Source organism: Dendropsophus ebraccatus, chromosome 11 (genome assembly GCF_027789765.1).
Source record: "Dendropsophus ebraccatus isolate aDenEbr1 chromosome 11, aDenEbr1.pat, whole genome shotgun sequence".
NCBI classification, from domain to species: Eukaryota; Metazoa; Chordata; class Amphibia; order Anura; family Hylidae; genus Dendropsophus; species Dendropsophus ebraccatus.
This window is the reverse complement of record NC_091464.1, coordinates 14065656-14092381: the sequence shown is the minus strand read 5'-3', so window position 1 is coordinate 14092381 and position 26726 is coordinate 14065656. Positions and strand designations below refer to the sequence as shown.

The following is a 26726-nucleotide window of genomic DNA, read 5'->3' as shown; positions in this document are numbered from 1 at the left end:
CGATGGGGAGAGCGGCCTCTTGTGACCGCAGGTAACTCTGCCACAAGAGTGCAGTGAAGAGAAGACGCATGGCCCAGGTGAGTATAAGTGGGTTTTTTTTTTGTCTGTTTTGGAGAATTACTGTTATATGGGAAGGGTTAGGGAGCACACAGGGGTCTATATATAACTGGAAGAGCACACAGGGGTCTATATATAACTGGAGGAGCACACAGGGGGTCTATGTATAACTGGGGGCAGCACACAGGGGATTTATATATATAACTGGGGGAGCACACGGGGTCTATATACTTCTGGGAGAGCACACAGGGGTTCTATATACTTCTGGGGAGCACACAGGGGGTCTATATACTTCTGGGGGAGCACACAGGAGATCTATATATTTATGGGGGAGCACTCAGGGGGTCTATATATTTCTGGGGGCAGCACACAGCAGTCTATACTATATTGGGGCTGCACAGAGGGGCTTTACTACAATACTGGGGCACAGGGACACCTTAAAACTATGGGGGCACAGAGGAGTGTAACTACTATATAGGGGTACAGAGGGGGCTAACTACTGTATGTGTTGGAGCCTAAAATGTTTCTCTGACAGATTCTGGAGAGAAGATTCACAGCCAGAAGACGACTTCTAGGTGGCCCAGGCTGGATGGAGGGAAAAAGAAAATGTGACAGATCGGAGAAGACGGCCCATGTGAGTCACTGGATGTAACTGCACAGTTATAGGGTTGTAGTGATAGGGGTCATGGTGTGGCGGTATTACGGAATGGTATCATTGGGGATATCTTTCTGTTCTGTTCAGTGCAGTTTTCATGTAATATGTAATCACTGTATGGTGGAAATAGTGTTATAAGGTAACTACAGTATGTATGGGGGCTCTTAATACAGTGTGGGGGTACATTCAGGGCATTATACTGTGCGAGGAGAACCAATTCTAATGTGGGGGGGGGGGGGGGGGGGGCGCCATTTGCCTTCTCTGCCTAGGGCACCAAAACTCCTTGTCCCGGCCCTGCGTCAGACTCTCTCTGATTGCCTATGTAAGTCTATGGAGCCCGACTGATATCACGTGATACAGAGTCGGGAGAGGACGGACTGCAGCGCGGTCCTCTCCTCGATCGTTCTCATGATCGGTATGGGTCAGAACACTCAGATCTGGACGGATCAAAGCTTTTGACATGTCTCTATGACATGTCAAAAGTTTTTTGGAACGACAGGTACACTTTGTCACAGGCCAGTGATTGGATGCCTTCCAGCTCTCTGGTGCCCGTCCACATCACCATTACTACCATCTGACCCCTGAATTAACCCCTTCTTTACTGACACATTGTTCTTTATTGATACACAACACCTTACCTACCTTATTTTTGGGTTGTGAAACAAATCGTCTGTGTTTTAATCATCTCTTATGCTAAAATTTGATTTGATATACGAGTGATTAGATTACAAGCACGTTCCCGGGACGGATAATACGCCTAATCCAAAGTTTCATTGCATATAGGAAACTGAACCTCAATGTAAAGACTGTATAAAACAATAAATGTTTTTTTTCTCAGTTCTGTAGGTGTGTACAACACAGGACACTTTAGAAAAGTTACATTTGACCTGGTGCATAAGGTGACAAAAAAAATCCTGTATTTGACCTACCCGCAGGATGTACGCTTCCCCTTTTAGTGTATACTCATTTCCCCCCATATGAAAGGAGATGTCAGGAAGCTGAGAAATTTGATCACAGTCCACGGTAAACTGGAGGAAGAACAAATATCCATGTTATATAAGAAGCAAACAGTACGAACTGGAGAATCATATAGAATCTTACATTTTAGAATGTTACAGATCCTGTTATTCATCTGAATGGATTGATCAATGCGCTGCCTGAGCCGTGCCTGCATCACAGTGACTATTTGCCCGCAGCCTCTGCTGATACTGTTGGGTTTTTACCCCAATTGTGTGTAATCACTTTAAAATTTAAGCACTTTTTTAAACACTCCCCCCTCCCCCACCAGGGTGGAAGCCCCCCCCCCCCCTCCTAGTCACTTCAAATTTATCCTCTGGATATGCTATTAAAGGGGTTATGCAGCGCTTCAAAAACATGGCCACTTTTCCCACTCTCTTGTTTCCAGGTCAGGTGTGGTTTGCAATTAAGCTCTATTTACTTCAATGGAACTAAGTTTGAAACCCCACCCAAACTGGAGACAAGAGAGGGGGCAAAAGTGGCCATGTTTTTGTTTTGGATAACCCCTTTTATAGTTGTTTTTGTGTCAGCATAATATCTTTTTGTGTGTGGGTGTATGGGTGGGCTTGCTTTTTGCAACACAACATGTAGCTTTTATTGGTGGACATATGGCATTTTGATTATGGCATATTCTCGGTGGACCCGAACAGACCCCATTAGAAGTCAATACTATTAGTTAGGGATGGTCCGAACCGAGTTCGGTTCGGGATCGTACGAACACGAACTCTCGGCATCAGATTCCCGCTGTCTGCCCGCTCCGTGCAGTGGGTGGATACAGCGGGAGGACCGCCTGGAAAACTGGGATACAGCCACTGCACGGAGCGGGCAGACAGCGGGAATCTGATGCCGAGCGTTCGGGTTCGTACGAACCCGAACCTCGGCAGTTTTGGACCATCCCTACTATTAGTAATAGTATAGAAGCCACTGAGTAAGACCTTGTTTGGGGAGAGCATGGGCGCAAAACCACTTTAAATCCATGTGGGCAGCTGAGAGAGCAGTATGTTTTCTGCTCATTTTACATCTTTATAAATATAGAGGGAGATTTATCAACCATGGTGTAAAGTAGAACTGTCTCAGTTGCCCCTAGCAACCAATCAGATTCCACCTTTCATTTTCCAAAGAGTCTGTGAGGTATGAAAGATGGAATCTGATTGGTTGCTAGGGGCAACTGAGCCAGTTTCACTTTACACCATGTTTGATAAATCTCCCCCTTAGAGTTAAAAAAATGTATAGAAAAAAAGAGTTTATTATTTGTATTACCTCGCCTTCGTTTTGTTGCATGGCTCCTATTGCTTTCATGAGGACAGATACTGAACCAGCAGGGCCGGTGATGTAAGCTGCTCCTGTGTCTATGGCCGCTGTGCACCCTTCTTTGCAGAACAGGACCTCTGCACCCACTGACACCCTGTAGGCCATTAAAGATAGTTAGGATTTTAGGAAAGGTTTAAAAAATACAGATTTACAGCTCATCCACTACGCACACTGCCACATACACACAATACATATGCACCATATGCATTTAGCACAGTTTAGTTGGCCGGAAGCAACAGTAAGGTCACTTCACACGTCTGTGGCCGTTTTTACCATCAGTAAACTATGATCAGGAAGCCTTCCAGGTGGGTTCAGGAAATCAGTGTTTCCTGACCATAAAAAGAGAAGAGAAAAAAAAAATACATACTCACCTGCTGCAGCGATGCTCCTGGCCCGCTTCTCCCTCTGTCTCCCTCTGTCTTCACTCATGTGCCACAATGCTGGGGGGAGAGAGCGACCTCTTGTGGCCAGAGCCATAATGCTACCTCCAGCCAGAACAGTAATTACCAGGCCAAGAAGCCAAGTCAAACATAGCACCTCATTTAACTGTATGCGCTCCTAATTAGGGGTGTACACAGTTAAAAGGCCAGTGTCAGCACCTGGACGGACTCGCCCAGGTGCTGGTGCTGGATCGGGCTACCATGCAATGCATCCGGAATTCACCATGGCCAACCTCAGACTTATGTCTGATGAAAGTGTGATCCATTATTCTGGGGCAATGGCAGCTGAATAAATGTTTTTTTTTTTTGGCATGATCAATCATCATTTGCCACTGTGTGTAAACCTTTTAACACTTAACACCTTAGGCCTTATTCCCACATTACGTGTTTCACGGATGACACGGACGTGGAAGACCTGTAGTGGAATCCCCCCCACACGACAGCATCTCCATGGGTGATGCTGGGAGCGGGGAAACTGTATGAATGTGCATGGCACTGTAATGAAGCAGCCATGATCCCATAGGATCCCACTGTGATCAGCCATGTGTGGGCAATTAAAGTTCTATGTACATGGCTAGCCTTTAGGCGTTAAAAAACATGGCCACTTCTTCTAGAGATAACACCACTCTTGTCTCCAGTTTGGGTGGAGATTTTGCAACTCAGTTCCAGAGCAGTAAATGTGTTCTATAGGGATTTGCTACTTCTCTGGACCATTCCTGTTATGGACAGAGGTGGCAGCAGAGAGCACTGTGTCAGACTGAAGAGAATACACCACTTCCTGCAGGACATACAGCAGCTGATAAGTGCGGGAACACCGGAGAATATTAAATAGAAGTAAATTACAAATCTGTATAACTTTCTGACACCAGTTGATGTGAAAGAGAAAACATTTTGCCAGAGTGCCCCATTTTATGGACCAGCTAGATTCCTACTAATTATGGGCACTAGATTTCGTGTGATAGGACGGTGATTGAGGGATTTATTCCATTTTTTGGCATCAGAAAGGAATTTTCTCCCTGTGATGGCATCTGCCTCATAAGGATTTCTGACTTCCTCTGGATCCACACAGTGAGGTTTCTGTAGGTTGAACTTGATGGATTCTCGTAAACCTTATTAACTATGTTACTATGTTACTGATTAGGAATTCAGGGAAAATTCTAGTCATGTGTTTTACCATTATAACATGGACTCATTTGTTGGTTTTGCTATTTCGAGCAGTACAGTTAGATTAACATTTCCAGGTACACAAGGCAGAAGATTCCCATTTTATTGAGAATAATGGGGAAGATTTATCAAACATGGTGTAAAGTGAAACTGGCTCAGTTGCCCCTAGCAACCAATCAGATTCCACCTTTAATTTTCCAAGGCGTCTGTGAGAAATGAAAGGTGGAATCTGATTGGTTGCTAGGGGCAACTGAGCCAGTTTCACTTTACACCATGTCTGATAAATCTCCCCCAATATATTTTACAGCACATAAACATGGCATGAACTATGAACTATGCACTTTGGTTTAACATTGTATCATCTATGTACCCTTCTCTCCTTACCCCTTCATGTTAATATGCCAGTATCCGTGCTTCTTCAGGTTAAGATATTCAAAGCTTCCTGTGTAGTAATTAGGATCGGAGCCTCCAAAGATAATTTCCCCTCCGGGGTTTAGATGGGAATCCCTGTAGCAGGATACAAGTAATAACGCATGTAATGCATATATATATATATATATATATATATATATATATCCCACTAAAAATAAAAGAAGGTCGGAAGGCCGGGAGCACTATTAAGAGCACTGCCCCGCCCCAACAGCATCATCCAAACCGCCCACTTTGGGGGCGGGGCTGCGCTCCTACCAGTCCTCCCTGCCATAGATTACACTGAGGAGGAAGGTAAGAGACATCCCTTCCTCCTCAGCGTACCTGGTGCTATAGGGGGCTATCAGCCAGTTAGGTTCGTCTAACCTGCTGATAGTTCCCCCTTAAATTACTCCACCTATCAAGTCATAAAATTCACAAGGTTCTCTCAAACAGGTTTTTTTTCTTTCAAACAGGTAACAGTGCACAGTGCTAGGCTACGTTCACACACCATCAAAATGATGGCCGTCACTTAATGGCAAATAATGACCGTTGTTTTAAAATAAAGGCCGTTATTTGCCATTTAATGACTGTCCATAAAAAACGACAATCATTTTGATGGTGTGTGAACATAGTCTCAGACCGAAAAGAATTTCATGCAAGACATACAGCAGCTGATAAGAACATTTGGTTTAATTTTTTTTAACAGAGGTTCATTCATTACTAGTTACTGTGGCTGTATGAATTTTAGGTGTTTAAAGGGGTACCTAGGCAAAAATCTTTTTCTTTCAAAACAACTCGTACAGATTTGTCATTTACTTTTATTTAAAAATCTCACATTTTCGAGTACTTATCAGCTGCTGTATATCCTGCAGGAAGTGGTGTATTTTTTCCAGTCTGACACAGTACTCTCTGCTGCCACCTCTGTCCATGGCAGAAACTGTCCAGAGCAGCAGCAAATCCCCATAGAAAACCTCTCCTGCTCTGCACAGTTCCTGACATAGACAGAGGTGGCAGCAGAGAGCAGTGTCACACTGGAAAGAATACACTACTTCCTGCAGGGCATACAGCAGCTGATAGGTACTCAGAAATGTGAGATTTGTAAATAGAAGTAATTTACAAATCAATATAACTCTGTAAAATTTGGAAATTTAAATTGTTTTGCTGGAGTTTCCCTTTAAAAATACTATACGATTTAACATTATCATATGCAATGGTATACAAAGCTGTTGCTTGTTGGTGATAGGCCCAACTATACATTTGCATCAGGCCCACAAGCCTAAAAAAAATCCTGTGCAGGCAGAGGGTGGGGAAACATAATAAAGAAAGTATACTTACCTGTCCCTGTGCCCCCGCAGCACCCCATCCCTGCTCCTGGATCCCCTTTTGGTCTCTTGCAGCCCCAGTTATTACGACGTCACAACTTGGCTGCTGGACTGCCCATGTAGCCAGTCACTGACAGGCAGGGTCCGGGAGTGGTGATGCGGCACTGTGGGGGCACAGGGGCAGGTAATGCTACTATTATTATGTTGCCTCCCCCCCCCCCTTTGCTTGCATGGGATTTTTTATTTATAATTTTTTTCTCCTTTAAAATTCTATTTTTGGTATCTGATTATAGGAAAGCTATGACTGGAACCCGCTGTGAATGGTGGATCCAGAGTATTCCGGCCTATTCAGCTTTTAGCTAACAAAGCCCCGATGGGGGCCCGATAATAACTGCAAACGAGCGGCGATCTGCTAGATCTACGCTCGTTTACTGGGCCTATTCCACGGCCCGATAATCGTCTAACAAGGGCTGCAGGGACATCGTTAGCCCTTGCTTAAGCTGTATACATTACCTATCCAGGCTGCAGGGCTCCTCTTGCACTTTGCTTCTACCTGGGTCCCGCGCGCTCCATCTTCAGAGCGGCCTGTCTTAGCTGACAGGCCGCTCAGCCAATCACTGCCCGCGGAGGTCCCAGCCTGTGATTGGCTGAGCGGCCTGTCAGCTGAGACAGGCTGTTTTGAAGCTGGGGGACCTGGGGAAAAGCAGAGCGCAGGAGGAGCCCTGGACCGGGGATAGGTAATGTAGGCACTTTGCATATCGTCAGTGGCTGGCTGCGTACAGCTTTTACACGTAGCGGTGCGCGGTCGGTGCCCAACAATTATAGGTCCAAACCTATATCAATGATCAGCTGATGATCGTTGTTATCGGCTGATTGTTGTGTTTATTAGTCGGATAGGGCCGATTCAGCCAATTATCGTTCTGTGCAATACTACCCTAACTTTACCAGGGTTTCAACACAATTTTTTTACAATATTCGTTGGTCTGAACTTATTCCCCATTGTTTTTTTTTTGTTTTTACAGCGCTATCTTTTTTGATAAAGGTGAAAGGCAAGAAACAGATTGAAGCAAATAAAGAACTTGACAGCAACTTGTTAATACACAGAGAAGAAACATTTCTCATGGTCACCAGCTTGTTCCTGGAGAACAGTGACACCAAGGGTATAGTTTTGGAACTCAATGTAATACGTATTGGCACAAGATAATTTTGATCAATTTAGATCATTAGCAATCTATGGCTGTATACACAGGGAACAATTAGGTAAGAAAACCCCCAGAAAACCTGTTGTTAATATGTTTGGTTACAGCAAGAAGAATATTTAACGAAAGTTTTTCCTAAACTGATACATTCTAGCAGAACAAATTATTCCTTGGTCCTACAGTGCCATCTAGTGGTCAATTTTTAGAGAGCGCTTTTACATACCGCATGTAAATTATTTGTAGATCTACTGGTCCCTTTACATATATCTAATGGTCTGGCTCCACATTTGAACCAATCTCATTCATTTGAATGGCACAGTTCACAATATCCTGTGCTTCAATATGGATGCTGGATTGCTGGGCAAGTCGGGTGGGAAAACGCATCTTGCAGCATTCCCCTGTCCTTTCTGACAACTGATGGTTTATGAAAAAACAGGATGGACAGCTTGGGGCTATGTTCACACACAGCATTTAAATTGCCACAAACAGGGCAGTCATGGTAAAATAGCAATATTTTTCCATGAATTGTGTACTTTGGCGAACATTTTCTCCTTTCAGATAAACTGGTGTCAGAAAGTTATACAGATTTCTAAATTACTACTCTTTTAAAATTTCCAGTCTTCCACTACTTTCAGTCTTCCAGTCTTCTACTTATCAGCTGCTGTATGTCCTGCAGGAAGTGGTGGATTTTCTCCAGTCTGACACAGTGCTCTCTGCTGCCACCTCTGTCCGTGTCAGGAACTGTCCAGAGCAGGAGAGGTTTTCTATGGGGATTTGCTGCTGCTCTGGACAGTTCCTGAGATGGACAGAGGTGGTAGCAGAGAGCACTGTGTCAGACTGGAAAGAATACACCACTTCCTGCAGGACATACAGCAACTGATAAGTACTGAAAGACTTGAGATTTTTAGATGGAAGCAATTTACAAATCTATAGAACTTTCTGACACTTGTTGATTTGAAAGAAAAAAAAATCATCAGTGTTCCCCTTTAAATGCTAATTAAATGCTATGTGTGAACACAGCCTGATGCCAACTGATGCTTTATGGATAAATTACTTTTATTTAATTCTAATTTAGCTATAAACAAACAAACTTTTTTTTTTTTATAAAAAAAAATATATATATATAATCTGCCTTTTCGTTCCTGAATGTTTGATGCATATTCTCCTTATAAATGTTTTATGTTGAAGAGGAAACTAAGATAATGGTGTATAGCAAAGGGAGTCATTTGTAAAGTAGCTCTTGGGCACCGGCTGAGAGTCTGTTACCGCTTGGGAAACCAAGTTAGTGTGAGGGACATCAATAGGAAGGGGATGGGAACTTATCTTCTCACTTGTATTGTCTGCAAAGAAAGAAGATTCTGGTTACCCAAGCAAAGTGGGAACATAGCCTGACACTCTAACTATGGTAGTGAGTATTAAAGGGGTACTCTGGTAAAAAAATAAAAATAAAATAAAATATATATATATTATTTCAAATGAACTGTTACTAGAAAGTGTTATATATTTGTGAATTAATCTCCAGTCTTCCAGTACTTATCAGCTGCTGTATGTCCTGCAGGAAGTGGTGTATTCTTTCCAGTCTGACACAGTGCTCTCTGCTGCCACCTCTGTCCATGTCCGGAGCAGCAAATCCCCATAGAAAATCTCCCCAGCTCTGGACAGTTCTTGACATGAATAGAGGTGGCAGCAGAGAGCACTGTGTCAGACTGGAAACTATACATCACTTCCTGAAGGACATACAGCAGCTGATAAGTACTGGAAAAGTTAAGAATTTTACAGATATTTACAGATCTATATAACTTTCTGGTACCAGTTAATTAAAAAAAACAACATTATTTTTTGCCAGAATACCCCTTTAATTATTATAGCTTGCAGGCAAGTAAATAGGACAAAACTGTGCAGATATTGAGGCTGATATAGGGTATTAGCGAATAACGCTTTCATGATTTATAATATGGATTCTGCAATTTGCAATTTTATAATATGGATTTATAATATGGATTCTGCAATTTGTTTGCTCTAGGCCCTCACCGGCTGTAATACACCGAGAAGACTTCTTCCTGCAGGATTTTCTGAGACAGAATTCGGTCAAAGACAGGCGTGATGTTGTCGATGGCTTGTGTCGGGAATCCCATTCCTAATACTCCATCGAAGCGGGCGAAGATGAAAGGAAATGCAGGTAGTGCTGTAGCTTCTGCAAATACCTGGACAACAGAAATACCTGCCACCTGTAACGCATGAAATAGAGAGAAACTATATATATATATATATATATATATATATATATATATATATATATATATATATGTTTATATATATACCATTGCGTAATGAAGTATGTGCATATACTATATATAAAGTATGTAATATATATTGTATTGGCAGCTACTGGGTTGGTGCTATAGAACCTACACAATGACCGACATTCTTAGTTTAAGCTCTTTGAGGTCTGTGAACTGTAATGTTAGAATTTCTATTTGTCTCCCAATCCTATTCCTTTAAGAGAGTATTTCATTTTTTTTATTTGTTTGTTTCATATTGAGGTCATGTTCACACGCTGTCTTTTTTAGTAAACTAACAGCCATTATTTTCAGTCAGGACCAATTGGGACTAACATTTAGCCCTGGCATTGGAGAGCATAGAGGCCCACTAGATGTCTGGTTTATGCTAAACATGTTTAACCCCTTCTGGACCGGGCTAATTTTCCTTTTTTCCTTCTTGTGCTTAAAAGGCCATAGCACTTGCATTTTTACACCTAGAAACCCACATGAGCCCTTATTTTTTTGCGTCACTAATTGTACTTTGCAATAACAGGCTGAATTTTTGCACAAAGTACACTGCAAAACCAGAAAAAAGTCGTTAAGATTACAATGATATGTAACATGTATACCTTTTATATTATCTGATGGCCTGTAAAAAATTCAAACCATTGTTAACAGATATATGTTCCTTAAAATCGCTCCATTCCCAGGCTTATAGCGCTTTTATCCTTTGGTCTATGGGTCTGTCTCAGGTGTCATTTTTTGCGCCACGATGTGTTCTTTCTATCGGTACCTTGATTGCACATATACGACTTTTTGATCGCTTTTTATTACAATTTTCTGGATTTGATGCGACCAAAAATTCTCAATTATGCACTTTGGGATTTTTTTGCACTTACGCCGTTTATTGTGCGAGATCAGGAATGTGATTAATTAATAGTTTGGGCGATTATGCACGCGGCGATAGCAAACATGTTTATTTATTTTTATTTATAACATGGGAAAAGGGAGGTGATTCAAACTTTTATTAGGGGAGGGGGCTTTTTATTAATAACAACACTTTTTTTTTTTTTTTTACACTTATACTAGAAGCCCCCCTGGGGTTAGGGTGATTCCCCCTGGGGTTAGGGTTATTCCCCCTGGGGTGAGGGTTATTCCCCCTGGGCGACTTCTAGTATAAGCACTCTGATCTCTCATACAGATCTATGCTGCATAGATATGCAGCATAGATCAATGAAATAGGCACTCGATTGCTTCTGGCTGCTGCAGCCAGAAGCAATCAAGTGCTGAGCCGGGATCAGCGCCATTATGGCGCAGACCCCGGCCTGCACCAGTCACGGAGATCGTTCCTCCATGACAACGTCACGGGGGAGCAATCTCCCCACTAGACACCAGGGAAAAGCTGCTCTGAAGTCTTCAGATGCAGCTGTCAACTTTGACAGCTGCATCTGAAGACTTAATTAGCGGGCACAGCGATCGGATCGTGCCCGCCAATAGCCGCGGCCCCGGGCTACATGCGGAACTCGGGACCGCAGCGGTTCAGAGAGGGGTCGCTGCGTGGCCCCGCTCTGAACGCCCCAATGACTGCCGCCAAAGTATGATAATTAACAGGTATTTGGTGCTCAAAATAACGGCCATTGTAAACGTAAATCTCATCTTAATGAGATGCACAAGAAGGTATGAAGATGTGTGTGATGGTAAAACTCACAGAAACAACATCCTGGCTCAGGAAACCTCTTACTCCTCCAGATTCATATTGTATTGAGAATCCTGTTCCATTCACAGTGTAGGAGCGAGATTTAGACGAGTCGTATCGATTATGAGAAGCTGTCACAAAAAAAAAGAGATGTTATTAGCTAAACCAAGTAAATAAAAAACTGCATGCTATTATGATGAAGTATATACATGTATAGGGCAGCCACCTACTACAGTGATACTGCAGGGAAGCTGGAATAGTGCTGAGCTCCTATTTAAATGAATGGGGTCAGAAAGTTATACAGATTTGTAGTTTACTTCGATTTAAAAATCTTGTCTTCCAGTACTTGATGTATGTAGTGCTGTATACTTAGACAGTGCTCTCTGCAGCAGAGAACACTGTGTCAGACTGGAAGGAGTACACCACTTCCTGCATGGCATACAGCAGCTGATAAGTACTGGAAGACTTGAGATTAAAAAAAAAAAGTAAATTACAAATCTATATACCAAAACTATATAACTGAAAGAATTTTTAAACTCCCACACATTCTTGTTGACATATGACATCCTGCATCCTGTCCTTAGTAACCAGGCAGTAATGGGGTCTGAGTATCCACATCCCATCTATCTGTAAGCTCACAATGACTTACCACAGGCGCTGTACAGTGGGGAACAGTGACTGGATGGCACCCACAGGTTGGCAGATCCAGTATCAAACACAACTTTGAATGTTTGAGAAGGAGAACCAATGCTTATCTCCCCAAAATACTGTGTCTGCAATGATAAAGGACGACAAAAACAACAACAACAACTTTATACTTGCATATACTTTCGCATATTTATTGTGTCTTTTTTGCAGTTATAAACTAGGTTGTAGTAATCTGTAATGTTTAAATGTTCGCGCTAGTGTGCTGACTCAGCCACGCAGTTGTGTCAGTACACTAGTGCGAACTTTTAAATAGTATTGGAGCTCCTGACATCATAATTAACCATTATGCGGGGAGGTCCAAGGTCCACTCCGCAGGACACCGTCAATAGTTGTTAGGATAAGGAGACACATGATACCTTTCATATATCCAGCTGTGCTTCCAGGATGTAGCGACATGCTTTTATTCTCTGGTACAAAGAATCCAAGAGGTGTTTCCAAGCTCCCAAAAAGCTGGAATGCCGGAAGCTTCCTCTCTCCTCCCTCCCATCTATCTATCTATCTATTTATCTCCTATCTATCTATCTATCTATCTATCTATCTATCTATCTATCTATCTATCTATCTATCTATCTCCTATCTATCTATCTATCTATCTATTATCTATCTATCTACTATCTATCTATGTGTATATTGTGTTGCTCACATCCAGTGGCGGTCTTTGGCACCAAGCACCCCAAGCGATCGCTTGGGGCCCCCAACATCCAGGGGGGCCCCCACGCCTCGCTCTTGTGGGGTCTATATACTACTGGGGGAACCACACAGGGGGTTTATATACTACTGGAGGAGCACACAGGGGTCTATATCCAAGTGGGGGAGCACACAGGGGGGCTAAATACCCCTAAGGGAGCACACAGGGGGCCTATATAGTTGTGGGGGAGCACACAGGGGGTATATACAACTGGGGGCAGGACACAGGGGGTCTATATACAACTGGGGCAGCACACAGGAGGTCTATATACTTCTGGGGGAGCACACGGGGGCTATATATAACTGGGGGAACACACAGAGGTCTATATACTACTGGGGGAAGCAAACAAGGAGTATATACTACTGGGGGCAGGACACAAGGGGTATATACTATTGGGGGCAGCACACAAGGAGTATATATTACTGGCGGTAGCGCACAAGGGGTATATACTACTGGAGGCAACACACAGCGGTCTATTGTTTTGGAACGCATGTTGAGGGGGGGGGGGCCCAGACATAACTTCGCTTGGGGCCCCAGAAATGCCAAGACCGCCCCTGCTCACATCCAAGTAGTTGGTAAGATGTGTTGGGGCTGTTCCATTTTTAGAATTTCCAGATCCTGTCATCTTTAGTTGTGGAAATACATCAGTGACTTTTACTCCCATTCCTCTCAGACTCTCGCGAATTGATGGCATTTTTCGAAGTGGGATTCTACAGCAGAAAAAAAACGGAATGATTGCGTTTAGTGTAAAGTAATATTTTAAAATATCTTATACATATACAGTACATACATAGAAATACATTTTGCCGGGAAAATCCCTTTAAGGCGAATCTGTACTGCCTGGACAGCCCCCCAAATCACCAGTACCGTTTTGAAGTCCGCATGTTTCTCTTGGGGCTGCTATTCAGGGTTAAATCAACTTTTAATCCCTAGCAACCCTGGACGTAACTGTACGCCCTGGGTCTCTAAGAAGCTATAAAGAGCGGAGCGCCCCTCATAGCAGGTGGGGGCTGGCTGCCGTGAGCAGCCGGGCCTTCACCGTTAATGACAGGTTACAGCGATTACCCCGATAAGTGTAAGTGACAGGAGCAGCTCCTGTCACTTACCAATCGGGACCCCCGCATTGTTTCAGACTGCCAGAGGTCTCTCACCTTCCTCCGTGCGGTACGATCGTCAATCTGCTCATTGAGTCTGCCACAGGCATCAGCTGAGCGCCTATAACACTGATCAATGCTATGCCTATGGCAAAGCATTGTACAGTCTATGCAATCTCATGATTGCAAGTAAAAGTTCCCCAAGGGGACTTAAAATGTGTACAAAAAAAAGTTTAAATGTTTTAAAAAAACACTGCAAAGCCCCTCCCCCAACAAAAGTCACCCCCCTTTCCCATTTGATAAATAAAACATATAAGAATAAATAAATGAACATATTATACACCGTAGCGTGCGTAATTGTCCAATTTAATAAAATATAACAATCGGCATTGTGAACGGCGTTAAAGAAAAGAGGGAAAAAAGTGCCAGAATTGACAATTTTTTGTTACATTATATATAAGAAAAAATTTATAAAAAGTGATCAAAACGTCTACACAAATATGGTATTAACAAAAACTAGAGATCATAGTACAAAAAATGACACCACATACAGCCCGTAGGTGAAAAAATAAAACCGTTATAAGCGTCACAATAGGCACATTTTATTATTAACTAATTGCAAAAAAAAAAGGGATATAATAAGAAAAATATATATATAACATTAGAGAACTTAGGCTGCATTCACACGTTCCGGGAAGTTGTCCGTGCTCACGGATCCTTTTAAAGCCCATTGCTTTCTATAGGGCTATTCAGATGTTCCGTGATTTCACGGATCCGTGATCTGTTCCGTTAAAAAATAGGACATGTCATTACTCGGAATGGATGCACGGAAAGGATTCCCCATAGAAATCAATGAGATCCGTGTTTTTCACGGATATACACGGATGTGACATCCGTGTTTATCCTTGAAAAACAGGTATGTGATGTAATCAATGTAATTTAAAATGCTGTAAGACAGATCAGAGAAAAAAACGGACACGGATACAAAACGGATGCAAAACTGACTGTTTTGCACGGATCACGGAGGTTGCTGCCGGACCACAATCACGGACCGGGAAAATCACTGAACATGTGAATGCAGCCTAACCTGCATGTGGTTGTGTTCGGACTGACCTATAGAGTAATAGTACCATGTCGCTGTTACCATATAGTGCATTACAAAGACACAGGAACCCCCCAAAAGTAACAATATTGCATTCTTTTTTACGATTACACCAATTTATATCTTCATAAATAATAATTTTGGAATTCCATCATACATGTTATGGTGGAATGAAAGACGCCATTACAAAGTACAACTATTCCTGAAAAAAACAACAAGCCCCCACATGGCCCTCTAGATGGTAAAATGAAAAAACGAAAACGCAAAAATGAAAATCGGTGCAGTCCACTGGGTCATTTTGGGGTTAATAAGGCGGCACATGAGTCAATGAGACAGGACCTGGAGCATCTGTGCCCTAGGTCTGCTGCGCCTTTCTCCCCGCCTTCTCTTTTGGCATGTCCCTTGACTGGATGAAGACGGAGAGAGAGGCGCTGCAGGCCTAGGGCACGGATGCTCTATGCCCTGCCTCATTGACACCGTCACACCACAACACCCAAATGAAAGCTGATTTTACCCCAAAAAGCTCCCTGGACTGGACTAGTTTGTATGGACAACAAAACTTTACCAGCTGAGTGTGAGTGTGTGAGTGTGGGGGGACTGTCTAGGTGCTACAGATTTGCTTTAAGTCTTGTAAATTGAATGGATCAGACTTCTTTTTCCAGCATATTGACAGATGTCTGTTCACATTGATATTTCCTGGCTTTAAAGATAATCATAGAGATTACAATATTGTCCTGATATATTTACACACAGGTATTAGTCTTATATACATGTGCGTGTGTGCAAAACACTTACAATTTCGGTTAGTAGGCTCTTAAAGGGGTTATCCACAACAACAATTTTACTATAAAGTGGCCAACCCCTTTAATTTTTGGTTAACAGTAAATTGCTGCTACCACTCCATTCATTCAAGGTTCAGTTTGCTAAGCCCTTCTACCTTGGGAATTACGTTCTCATGGACCATTTTTTTCCTAGGCCTCAGTGTTCCTCACCACCTAGAGCATTGTGCATTATGCCCCGATATTCAGCTTGAAGTGTATTCCATGAAGTAGAGTCTATTTATGGCCTGTGTGGTTTCCCAGAAAATACCTCTAATTGTTCATGTCCCTTGAATGATGTGTAAATATAGATCTTTAGTGTTGTGGGGTATTGAGGGCAGAGTAACCATAGCCGTGACCCGCCGTACTGTAAGTATACATTGTTGTTTCATAGAATCCATTGCTCCAAAGAGAAAGGTAAGAGCGGGAATTCCTTTCATTGTTGACAATGAATCAAATCAAGAGCAGAATAGATTTGGGCTTTACGGTTTTTAGGATGTAAAGTATTTTATCCCCGAGAACAAGAAAGCCTGCTTTATATAGACCTGCAGGGGGAGCGAAGTTAAATTTAGAAAACTTTGGTTAAGAGGTCTTCACATGGCACCAATCTGCATAGAAATAAAGACAGAGCAAGGTGGGAAACAGGACAAGCAATAAAGAGCCGGGACAGGCTGAAAGGAACCAGGTTAGCCTAGGTGTACAAGACAGTAATTTTATGCTGTTCATTGACCTATTCACGGTCACAGTGAAGGAGCTGCTGGAATTAGAACAACCATTAGAACCAAAGCCCTCTGGAATATATGATGGACGTTACATAGTGTTTTCCACTTGGCTGGGGCCATTATAGGGGAACTCCGGTTAAGAAAGATGTAACTCCATTTAATCCCCACTCATAATCTAAGCATGTAAGTAATAGGTTTCTATTACATGAATTGGTCGGTTTGTCTGCAGCACATCCAGACTCACACCCTGAAGCTGCTGAAAATCCTCACCGCCTGCTCCATTCTGTCTCCACTCCTCTGTCCTCCCCCTCCCTTCTCAGACACAGGTCACATGATCTCTGTACCTTCTGTTGCCAGCCAATCTGTAACACCTCACCTGTAAATCCGCCCATCGCTGACATCACATCATGATCACCTGACCTAGGGCAAAACAACATCCTCTCCTGAGTAGTGTAGGGGAAAGGAGACACTGTTGTTTCATCTCTCTTTCTCTAATCTGTCTATGTAGATAGATTTTTCCTTCCAAACAGGCATCCAGTAGCTCAAGTCTCCAAAGTCGTCTCATAATCTCATGCGATGCATAGTCTCATAGAAACTCATGCCAAGTCCCCCCTAAGTTTTTTATTGGAAAACAATGATTTACCCATTAATAATACATTTTCTCAAAGATATGATTCCAAGATGAACAAATGAATGACTAACATAAGGCCTATAATGTTTGTATTTCACAGTCGTAAATAAAACGTGTATGAAAGCAATTATAAAACACCTGCAATAATTTAGTTGTGGAATAAAATGTAAATAAAGCAAAAAAAAAAACCACACACACCACAAAACAGCGTATAAGCCAATGAAACTATGAATTCTGTTTTCTTCTGTGTAAAAATGAATATGTTTAAGTAGAAAAAAACATACTTGCCTAGCCTTGGTCCCCTGCTGCTCCCCTCATATTCTCTCTTCTTCCTGCTTCCATGATGAATGCTTGGGAGCAGGACCTGCCATCTCATCCATTCACTGTGAGAGACGGGACACTGCTGTGGCCAATTGGCTGAGGCACTCAACACGAGCACTCAACTTGGAAGCAGAAAGAATAGAGAAGATCAGGGGATGGGACTAAGTAGAACAAGACCTGCAGGGGAACAGGGCTTGGTAAGTATGTTTTATTTCTATTTACATTTTGTAAAACTTATTATTTAATACCCCTTGAAATATTATTTTTTTAAACTATACAAGTAGTGCTATTTTGTGATTTGTGTCTCATGTGCTGGCATACTCCGCTGCCTTATGCAATTTTTCTTATATTGTTTATCTGAAAATATTCCACAAAGAAATGTAATTATTCCCCATTTGTGCCTCCTGTTTGAAGAATCAAGTATCTTTGCTTGTGTACTTTGCTATGTCTATTTTTGAGACTAGAGCAGCACAGCGGTTCCAGCTCTGTTCTCTTTCCACTAGGTCAATATCTCTGGAGATATATATATATATACCTTGCTATGTGCATATTGTGTACTTTGCAGAAGTCTTGTTACTCAAAACAGTGTTCTGTGCAGACATTGCCAGAAAAATCAGATACTTAATCCTTATTGAGATTAGGCTCAGGCCAGATACAAGAAGCTAAGGTCTTACTGTAGGTTAGTGATACTACCAAATGCAATTCTAGTAAATGAAGACTGAGGGAGATTTATCAATACATTTGTAGGACGCATCAGCTCATGAGACAGTAAAATCTCAGTTTGATCCCAACAGTTTAACTGTTTACATGTTGCAATTAATATCGAATAAGGCATGCAGAGAGTGAATTAACAGGTGCCACGCCTGTCAGGTGTCCGATTGGCACCCCCACAACACTAGTGTGGGGTGCCAGTTGGTTGCTATCACTGCTGTACCAGCCAGGGTGCCTTTGCTGATAAAGGGTTCAGCACTTATTTGCAGTGCCTTTACATGGCACAACAAATTGGGTGGTCGGGCTACACAAATGATCATTGTCTCGTTCGTGCAGCCCTGAAAACTGACAACACAAACATAAATGTATCTGTGACGTCAGTTTCCAGATCACAAGCAGCAGTGTATACTTACATCAACTCTTCTTGTGATCCAGCATCCCTCTCTTCAGTCCTCCAACCACCGGATGTATCTGCAGGCCCTGCCTCCTCCAGCTGTCCATCAGGCCTGAAGATACAGCAGTGGCCAATGGACAGGAGACCAGGATTCCAGATAACAAGTAAGTATGCGCTGCTGCTTGTGATCTGGAAACTGACAGCTCAGATATATACATATGTCAGTTTCCTTTTGTCGTTATCAGCATCTCACATAACCCTTGGGTGATTGGTGTCACTTTTGCACTGGCCGATTATCGTCCGCAGGAGTATTTCTGGCAACTCTCCTGGCCGATAATCGGCCTTTGTAAAAGGTCTTTAAAGTGTCACTGTCATTGAGACATGTCAAAAGTTTTTACAAACGACAGTGACACTTTAAGTCTGCCTGAGGCAGACTATATCAGCAGAGCACCTATCTAACTGATCAGTGCTATGCTATAGCATAGCATTGATCAGTACAAGTAATCTAATGATTATTATTAATTAAAGTCCTCTAGTGGGACTTAAAAAGTGTAAAAAAAAAAAAAAGGATTTTTTTTAAAGTCTAAAAAAAAAACCTCCCCTAATAAAAGCTCAAATGACCCCTTTTCCCATTTTTCAAATAAAAAAAAGTAAACAAAAAATAAATCAACATTTGGTATTGATGCAAGAAAAATTGTCTGGACAATAAGATAAAACATTTTTGATCCTACTTGGTCATTGACATAAATGAAACAGAATACCAAATATCAGAATTGAACTAAACAAAATGTCCCATCTACCCCAAATAGGTACTAATAAAAAACTAGAGATTATGGCACAAAGAATTATACTTAAGATGTGTCTATGGATGAAACAGTGAAAATCTTAGAGGTCAGAATATGGCAATTGAAAACCATGTATTTGGTTTTTTTAAGTTAAAATTTACTGAAAATATAAAAAATGATAAAAATTCTGTATCGCTGTTATTGTACCATCTGGGAGAATAAAGTTAATATGTCAGTTTTACTGTAAAAACAAAAACAGTGTAAGAACAAATTCTCTTAAAAGCAGCAAAACTGAATGCATACCTGTTGTTATGACTTTCTGACTTTTTTTTAGTTCTCATGCTGTAAAACAAAACTATACTTATCTGAAATCCATGTCCAGTCTCCTGGAGGCAGTTACATAACAGCTATACTTACTGTATCCAGGTCCAGTCCCCTGGAGGCAGTTACATAACAGCTATACTTACTGTATCCAGGTCCAGTCCCCTGGAGGCAGTTACATAACAGCTATACTTACTGTATCCAGGTCCAGTCTCCTGAAGGTTGCTATATAACAGCTATACTTACTGTATCCAGATCCAGTCTCCTGAAGGCTGCTATATAACAGCTATACTTACTGTATCCAGGTCCAGTCTCCTGAAGGCATCTATATAACAGCTATACTTACTGTATCCAGGTCCAGTCTCCTGAAGGCTGCTATATAACAGCTATACTTACTGTATCCAGGTCCATTCTCCTGAAGGCAGCTATATAACAGCTATACTTACTGTAACCAGGTCTAGTCTCCGGAAGGTAGCTATACACCTTGGATACAAGTAAGTATAGCTATTATAAAGCTGCCTTCAGGAGACTGGACCTGGATACAGTAAGTATAGCTTTTATATTGCAGCCTTCAGGAGACTGGACCTGGATACAGTAAGTATAGCTGTTATATAGCTGCCTTCAGGAGACTGGACCTGGATACAGTAAGTATAGCTGTTATATAGCAGCCTTCAGGAGACTGGACCTGGATACAGTAAGTATAGCTGTTATATAGCTGCCCTCAGGAGACTGGACCTGGATACAGTAAGTATAGCTGTTTTATAGCTGCCTTCAGGAGACTGGACCTGGATACAGTAAGTATAGCTGTTATATAGCTGCCCTCAGGAGACTGGACCTGGATACAGTAAGTATAGCTGTTATATAGCTGCCGTCAGGACAATGGACCTGGATACAGTAAGTATAGCTGTTATATAGCTGCCTTCAGGAGACCGGACCTGAATACAGTAAGTATAGCTGTTATATAGCTGCCCTCAGGAGACTGGACCTGGATACAGTAAGTATAGCTGTTATATAGCTGCCGTCAGGACAATGGACCTGGATACAGTAAGTATAGCTGTTATATAGCTGCCCTCAGGAGACTGGACCTGGATACAGTAAGTATAGCTGTTTTATAGCTGCCTTCAGGAGACTGGACCTGGATACAGTAAGTATAGCTGTTATATAGCTGCCCTCAGGAGACTGGACCTGGATACAGTAAGTATAGCTGTTATATAGCTGCCGTCAGGACAATGGACCTGGATACAGTAAGTATAGCTGTTATATAGCTGCCTTCAGGAGACCGGACCTGAATACAGTAAGTATAGCTGTTATATAGCTGCCCTCAGGAGACTGGACCTGGATACAGTAAGTATAGCTGTTATATAGCTGCCGTCAGGACAATGGACCTGGATACAGTAAGTATAGCTGTAACATAGCTGCCTACAGGAGACTGGACCTGGAAACAGTAAGTATAGCTGTTATATAGCTGCCTTCAGGAGACTGGACCTTGATACAAGTAAGTATAGCTTTGTTATAAAGCTTGAGAAAAAAAATGAATGTAAATTGCAAACTTGCTTTGTATCACAGCCCCTGCTGATTTAGATTTTAAAAGTTATAATGACAGGGCCCATTGAAGGTTTTTTCCATTTTCAACTTTCAACTTTTCAAATTTTTTTTTCTGTTTTGTAGTAAATTTATAGTAAAATTAAGGGTGTATATATATATATATATATATATATCTTTTGCAAGTTTCCGACATATGTAAGCCAAACCTTCACTACAGTGTGTACAGAGCATTAGATATGACATTCTTTCAACATTTGCAGAGCAGCACCGTCCAGAATGGGATGTTCCCAATAAAAAATGTTCTTACCTTCTGAGTCCACTACATGATATAGTGAAGAAAGCAAATAAGAATACTCTCATGGTAATGACGGCCATTGTCACAGATCGTCCAGGAATTCTCCTACTTTGGGCTGTAGATTTCCCCTCCTCTGTTTGCTTTTCTTCGTGTTCCCCTGTGCTTTCTTATTATCCTCTATGCGGCATTGACCTGTCCCATGTATTTCTGCTTACAGTTACGTCTCTCTGTCTAACCTCCGCTATTAGAGTCTCCCTTGCACTCTGCTCTCTTATATAGCCGAGTGACTGGCTTTAACCAACTGCATGGGATTGGTGGGATTCGTCTGTTTCCGATTTTTATCCAATCGAAGACCTTTAAGTTTGCTTTAACCTTTAGTGACTATTAAAACATCCGTCATTACACCCAGGGGAATATACAGAAGTACTACAGTAGTAGAGTATAATTTGCAACCAATCCGCCTGGGTTGAGGGAAGTCCCGGTAACTATATTTATCGCTGTCATTGTCAATACAAGTACGCAAGCAAACAGAACCGAAGTTACACATGTCATAAGTTTGATGTAATAGAATATTTATTATTATAAGATATAAATCAACTGGATATTACTGTGGTAGAGCAACATATTGATCATGTGTGGAGTAGGTACGATGCAACAAATCACTGCATGAATTTACATCTATCATTTATATTAAAGAGGGTACTAAGACTAGAGTAGGCCATCAACATCCAATTGGCGGAAGGTTTTAGGATCCCGTTACTGTTTAAAGAGGTATTCCGGCAAAAATATTTTTCTTTTAAATCAACTGCTCAACTGAAATCAATTTCTATTTAAAAATTTCCAGTGTTCCCATATTTATTAGCTGCTGTATGTCCTGCAGGAAGTGGTGTATTCTTTCCAGTCTGACACTGGCAGCAGTGCTCTCTGCTGCCACCTCTGTACGAGACAGGAACTGTCCAGAGCAGGAGAGGTTTTCTATGGAAATTTCCTGCTCCTGACATGGCCAGAGGTGGCAGCAGAGAGCACTGTGTCAGACTGGAAAGAATACACCACTTCCTGCAGGACATACAGCAGCTGATAAGTACTGGAAGACTGGAGATTTTTAAATTGAAGTAAATTACAAATTTATATAACTTTCTGAAACCAGTTAATTTGAAAGAAAAAGCTTTTAGCCAGAGTACCGCTTTAACACAGCACAGAAGGCACAGCTATGTCCATTTGACACGTATCAGATCCCCACCAATCTATAGATGCCGAATATTCTCAAGGTTATCCAGTACAAGAAAATTGTATTTAAAAAAAAAATAATTAAATCAAGATATTTAACTTACTAGTATACTGTTATTACTTATAGTACTGGCTTTAGCGTGATGAGTAATAAGCACAAAATGAGTGTTGTTGACTGCCCCCCAACTCCGCCCTCTCTTCAAAGACAATGCAGCATCCTTTGAAGTCCCAAGATGCATTTCTTTCCATCAGTTATTCTTCACAGTCCTCCCACCCTGCCTACTTTCTTCCCACAGCACTCCTTTCAGTTTTCAGCTCAAAGCAGTTGCCGAACATCTAATTTCACTGCAGACTTTTGGTTACTGCATCTGCTGCTTCATTCAGCACAAGGCGGCATACTTCAATCACACCTCACTTTTTATAGCATTTTTTACTGCGCTTTCCTTGCTTTTTTTGCCATAAATATACACAAAATGGCACTAGGGAACTGGCAAGAGTGCAGGGGGAAGAGAATAGGCAGGGTGGAAGGACTGTGATGAACAGCTGAGGCAATGCAATGCTATACACTTCTGCAGCATGTTTATATTTTTTACCTGATGATGGAGTACCCCTTTAAATATAGTAAAATGGGCCCACTGCACCCTTATATAGTAAAATGCCTATTCAATTCCCCCTGGGTGCCCCTCAAGTTTTCAGAGTACACTGTTAGTATGTGTCAGGACACCACAACAGGCCCATTGACTAATGGATTGATCATAGCTTATTGCTGACTTTTCAGAGAGATATATAGTAGGGCCAAATAGTGTAGTCTAGTATACTTTTTAGACCTTTGAAAAGAAAAGTATACCTAGAAATAGACTGAACACAGTGACTAGTAGACAAACAGTAAACCACAGTATACTTTGACATTCTGGAAATGTACTCCAATGTGAATAGGGCCCTAGTCTACAGCTTAGACAGAACACTGTCTAGAGTGACGCTATACAATTGTCACCACTTTTTAGCTGAGAATAGGATTAGATATTTACAGAGTTGGCCATCTGGGGTTTGTTCTCTTACATTAATAGGAATATATTTCAGAAATAGAGTGGAAGACATTTGTAGAACCTTTCATTTACGATATACAGTACCCCAGACTAACCCCGTACCTGGCCGATGAGATAAATATAGTTGATAGGTTGGGGGCATGGTGTGGACTCAGGAGCTGCACTCTTTCCGAACATGGTGGTGACTGCTGTTATCTGCAGCTGATACCGACCATCAACAACCGTCATCGGCAATGCATCTGTATCTAGACAGTTTTGGTGTGTGTGGTCCAATTGGCTATTCCCCAAGAGGGACTAAAAAGTAAAAAAAAAACGTAAGTTTTCCACGGAATCCATGTCACAGACTGGTGGGATTTAGCCGGCTCAGCCAATCAATGACTGCAGTGGTGTCCTGCCCAAGTCACTGACTGGCATCCATCAGCTGGGTGATGTAGCCATTGGGGAGCTCATAAGACAGCCGGCGGGGTCAAGGAGCGGGACCAGGGCACCAGGTAAGATGACTATACCTTTTTTTTATTTTCCCCCCACCCCCGCCCGTAATGATTTTTTACTTCCCGGCTGGACTTCTCCTTTAAAGGGGTACTCCGGCAGAGAGCCCTTTTTCAACAATGCCTTGGTGGTCATGTGTTACTATTTTTTTTATTATTTTTAATTTTTAATTTTTTTATATATTATTTTTTAGCTTTTTTTTTTTCATTTATCTTTTTTTTCTACCTGTGAAGCACTGATGAACGTCCGTCTCTGACGTCCCTCTGCGACTTGCATTTTGTGTGAAACCATTTAGCCTTGTAGACCTGTCTGCATCCGTACGTTTTCTTCTTCCCATCACTGCTTGATCACTGCAGATTTAGGAGCTTAACCCTGGTGTCAAGAGACTAGAGCTGCTTCTCACTGGCTGCCAGATACTTTCCCACACTGTGCCCCTGCCTGGTTCTCAGTAGGAACGTAACAGAAGTTGTTCCCAAACCTTGACCAGGACAGGAGCTGTGATGCTAAGCATAAGGGGGTAAAGGTCATAGTGGGCTGAGAGAGCAACATGTAGTATGGGATTATTTATTGATATACTCTGCTCTAATAGCTAGGATGTTTAAATTCACTCCATACCATGTATAATAAAAAAAATACAGTTTACAATGTTCTTTTTTCATTAATACCATCGGAATGACAATAATACAATACAAAAAATATGCACTAATAAACTTATTAAAATGGCTTAAATAAACATCTAAATCTACAATAGGAGATAAACCGAATGCCTACTGAGCTGGTGGAACCGCTGGATAGATATCTAGATAGATATAGATATATAGTGTCGGACTGGGGTATCTGGGGCCCACCAGAGGAAATGATCCAGGGGCCCACCAATGAAGAACCAGTGAGAAACAACATGTCAGTCTGTGTTTGTGCAGGTTCTAAAGCTGGGGGCCCACCGGAGGATTCTCCGCTCCTCTGGTGGGCCAGTCCGGCACTGTAGATGTATCTGTGTTTTTACGGGACCCATGTGGTAGGGGGAACTCAAGGGCCCAGCCCAAGGAAGTGTGGTCTGCCTCCATGGTACTACCTACAGCACTGAGAGCAACCAACCGCCACTGCCCTCCACCCCTGGACAACCAGTAACCTCTCCGGACCAGCATGCTGATACTTACCTGGCCCAGTGTCCCCCCCCCCAGTGTTATTTCTCCTGGATCCCCGACTCCTGTGGGGTGGAGAGGCAGGAGAATGAAATAGCGCTGGGGGACTGTGGCAGTTCGGATAAGTATGTGTGTGTGTGTGTGGGGGGGGGGGGGTGGTTGTACAGGATTCGTGGGACCCCATACAGTTGTTTTTTTTTTTTGCTATGGAGCCCTGTGAATCCCACCTACCCCCCAGTAGCAGGCTAGTATTATTAGGCCTAGGGTGGCCTTTCCCATCCTGTTGTAACAAGGCTTCTGCTGTTTGCTTTTTGTCTAACTGGTTATGGTAAAGAGAGGGGGCCCTGCACGCTTTTTTATTTCTATTATCTTTTTATGTATTTATAGACAAAAATGTGTAGCCCCCCATCCCCAACATGTTCGCCATTTTACATGCTAACACTAAGCCCCAGGTTAGTTATGAATGCCGTCTGTGAGACTCCTTCCACCGCTAAGCCCGTGAGAAAAAACAACACACCGGAGAATTTTTAAAAAAAAACTGAAATAGAAGCACTCCATGCTCTTAATTGTTGAATATTTTATGCACTTGTGATCTCAACTTGAACATGCATATGCTAGCCCTGGCATCTAGCACAGCAGGGGAAAGCACCCAGAAAGGCTATGTTCCCGTATTCCATTTTTAACATGAACACAATGGTGGAACATGGGCTGATGCTTACCCCTCCCTGCTTCTGGGGGTGTTGGTTTAAGCCATCAGCACTCTAAGTAACTAGGGCAGCATGAACTACAAATACATGCCCATACATGTAGAGGCCTTGTTCACACACTGACTTTTTTAGTAAAATAATGGCCATTATTTTCAGTCTTCAATGATTTCTATTGAAGTCTATGGAAACAACAGTCGTTAGTTCACACAATGCATAGAATAATGGCTATTGTTTGTAGCGGACGTCACATTAATGTTCAGGTCATTTATTGGTGGCCGTTGTATAGTGAACAAGAGCTGTTATTTTAAGTTGTTCACACACAGATATTTTTGGGCCGTTCTTTCACCATCTTTTTTTTACAAAATTCAATGGACCACTATTAAATACACCACTGCTGCTACTGTATTTCTAGATGACTCCAACTGCTGTTGTATATGCAGACCATTG

General features: G+C 42.0%; 1 protein-coding gene across 1 annotated transcript in view; it reads right to left on the bottom strand.

Moving 5' to 3' along the window:
• The window catches only part of REN (renin), a 49416-nt gene that overhangs the window by 4851 nt on the left and 17839 nt on the right, over positions 1-26726 (bottom strand). The window contains exons 3-11 of the mRNA XM_069944867.1: positions 18742-18834; positions 13492-13639; positions 12183-12306; positions 11546-11664; positions 9608-9804; positions 8908-8916; positions 5029-5151; positions 2990-3134; positions 1642-1740 (exon numbers count right to left, since the gene is read on the bottom strand). Coding sequence (XP_069800968.1) covers positions 1642-1740; positions 2990-3134; positions 5029-5151; positions 8908-8916; positions 9608-9804; positions 11546-11664; positions 12183-12306; positions 13492-13639; positions 18742-18834 — 1057 coding nt within the window. The remainder of the gene's footprint in view (positions 1-1641; positions 1741-2989; positions 3135-5028; positions 5152-8907; positions 8917-9607; positions 9805-11545; positions 11665-12182; positions 12307-13491; positions 13640-18741; positions 18835-26726) is intronic.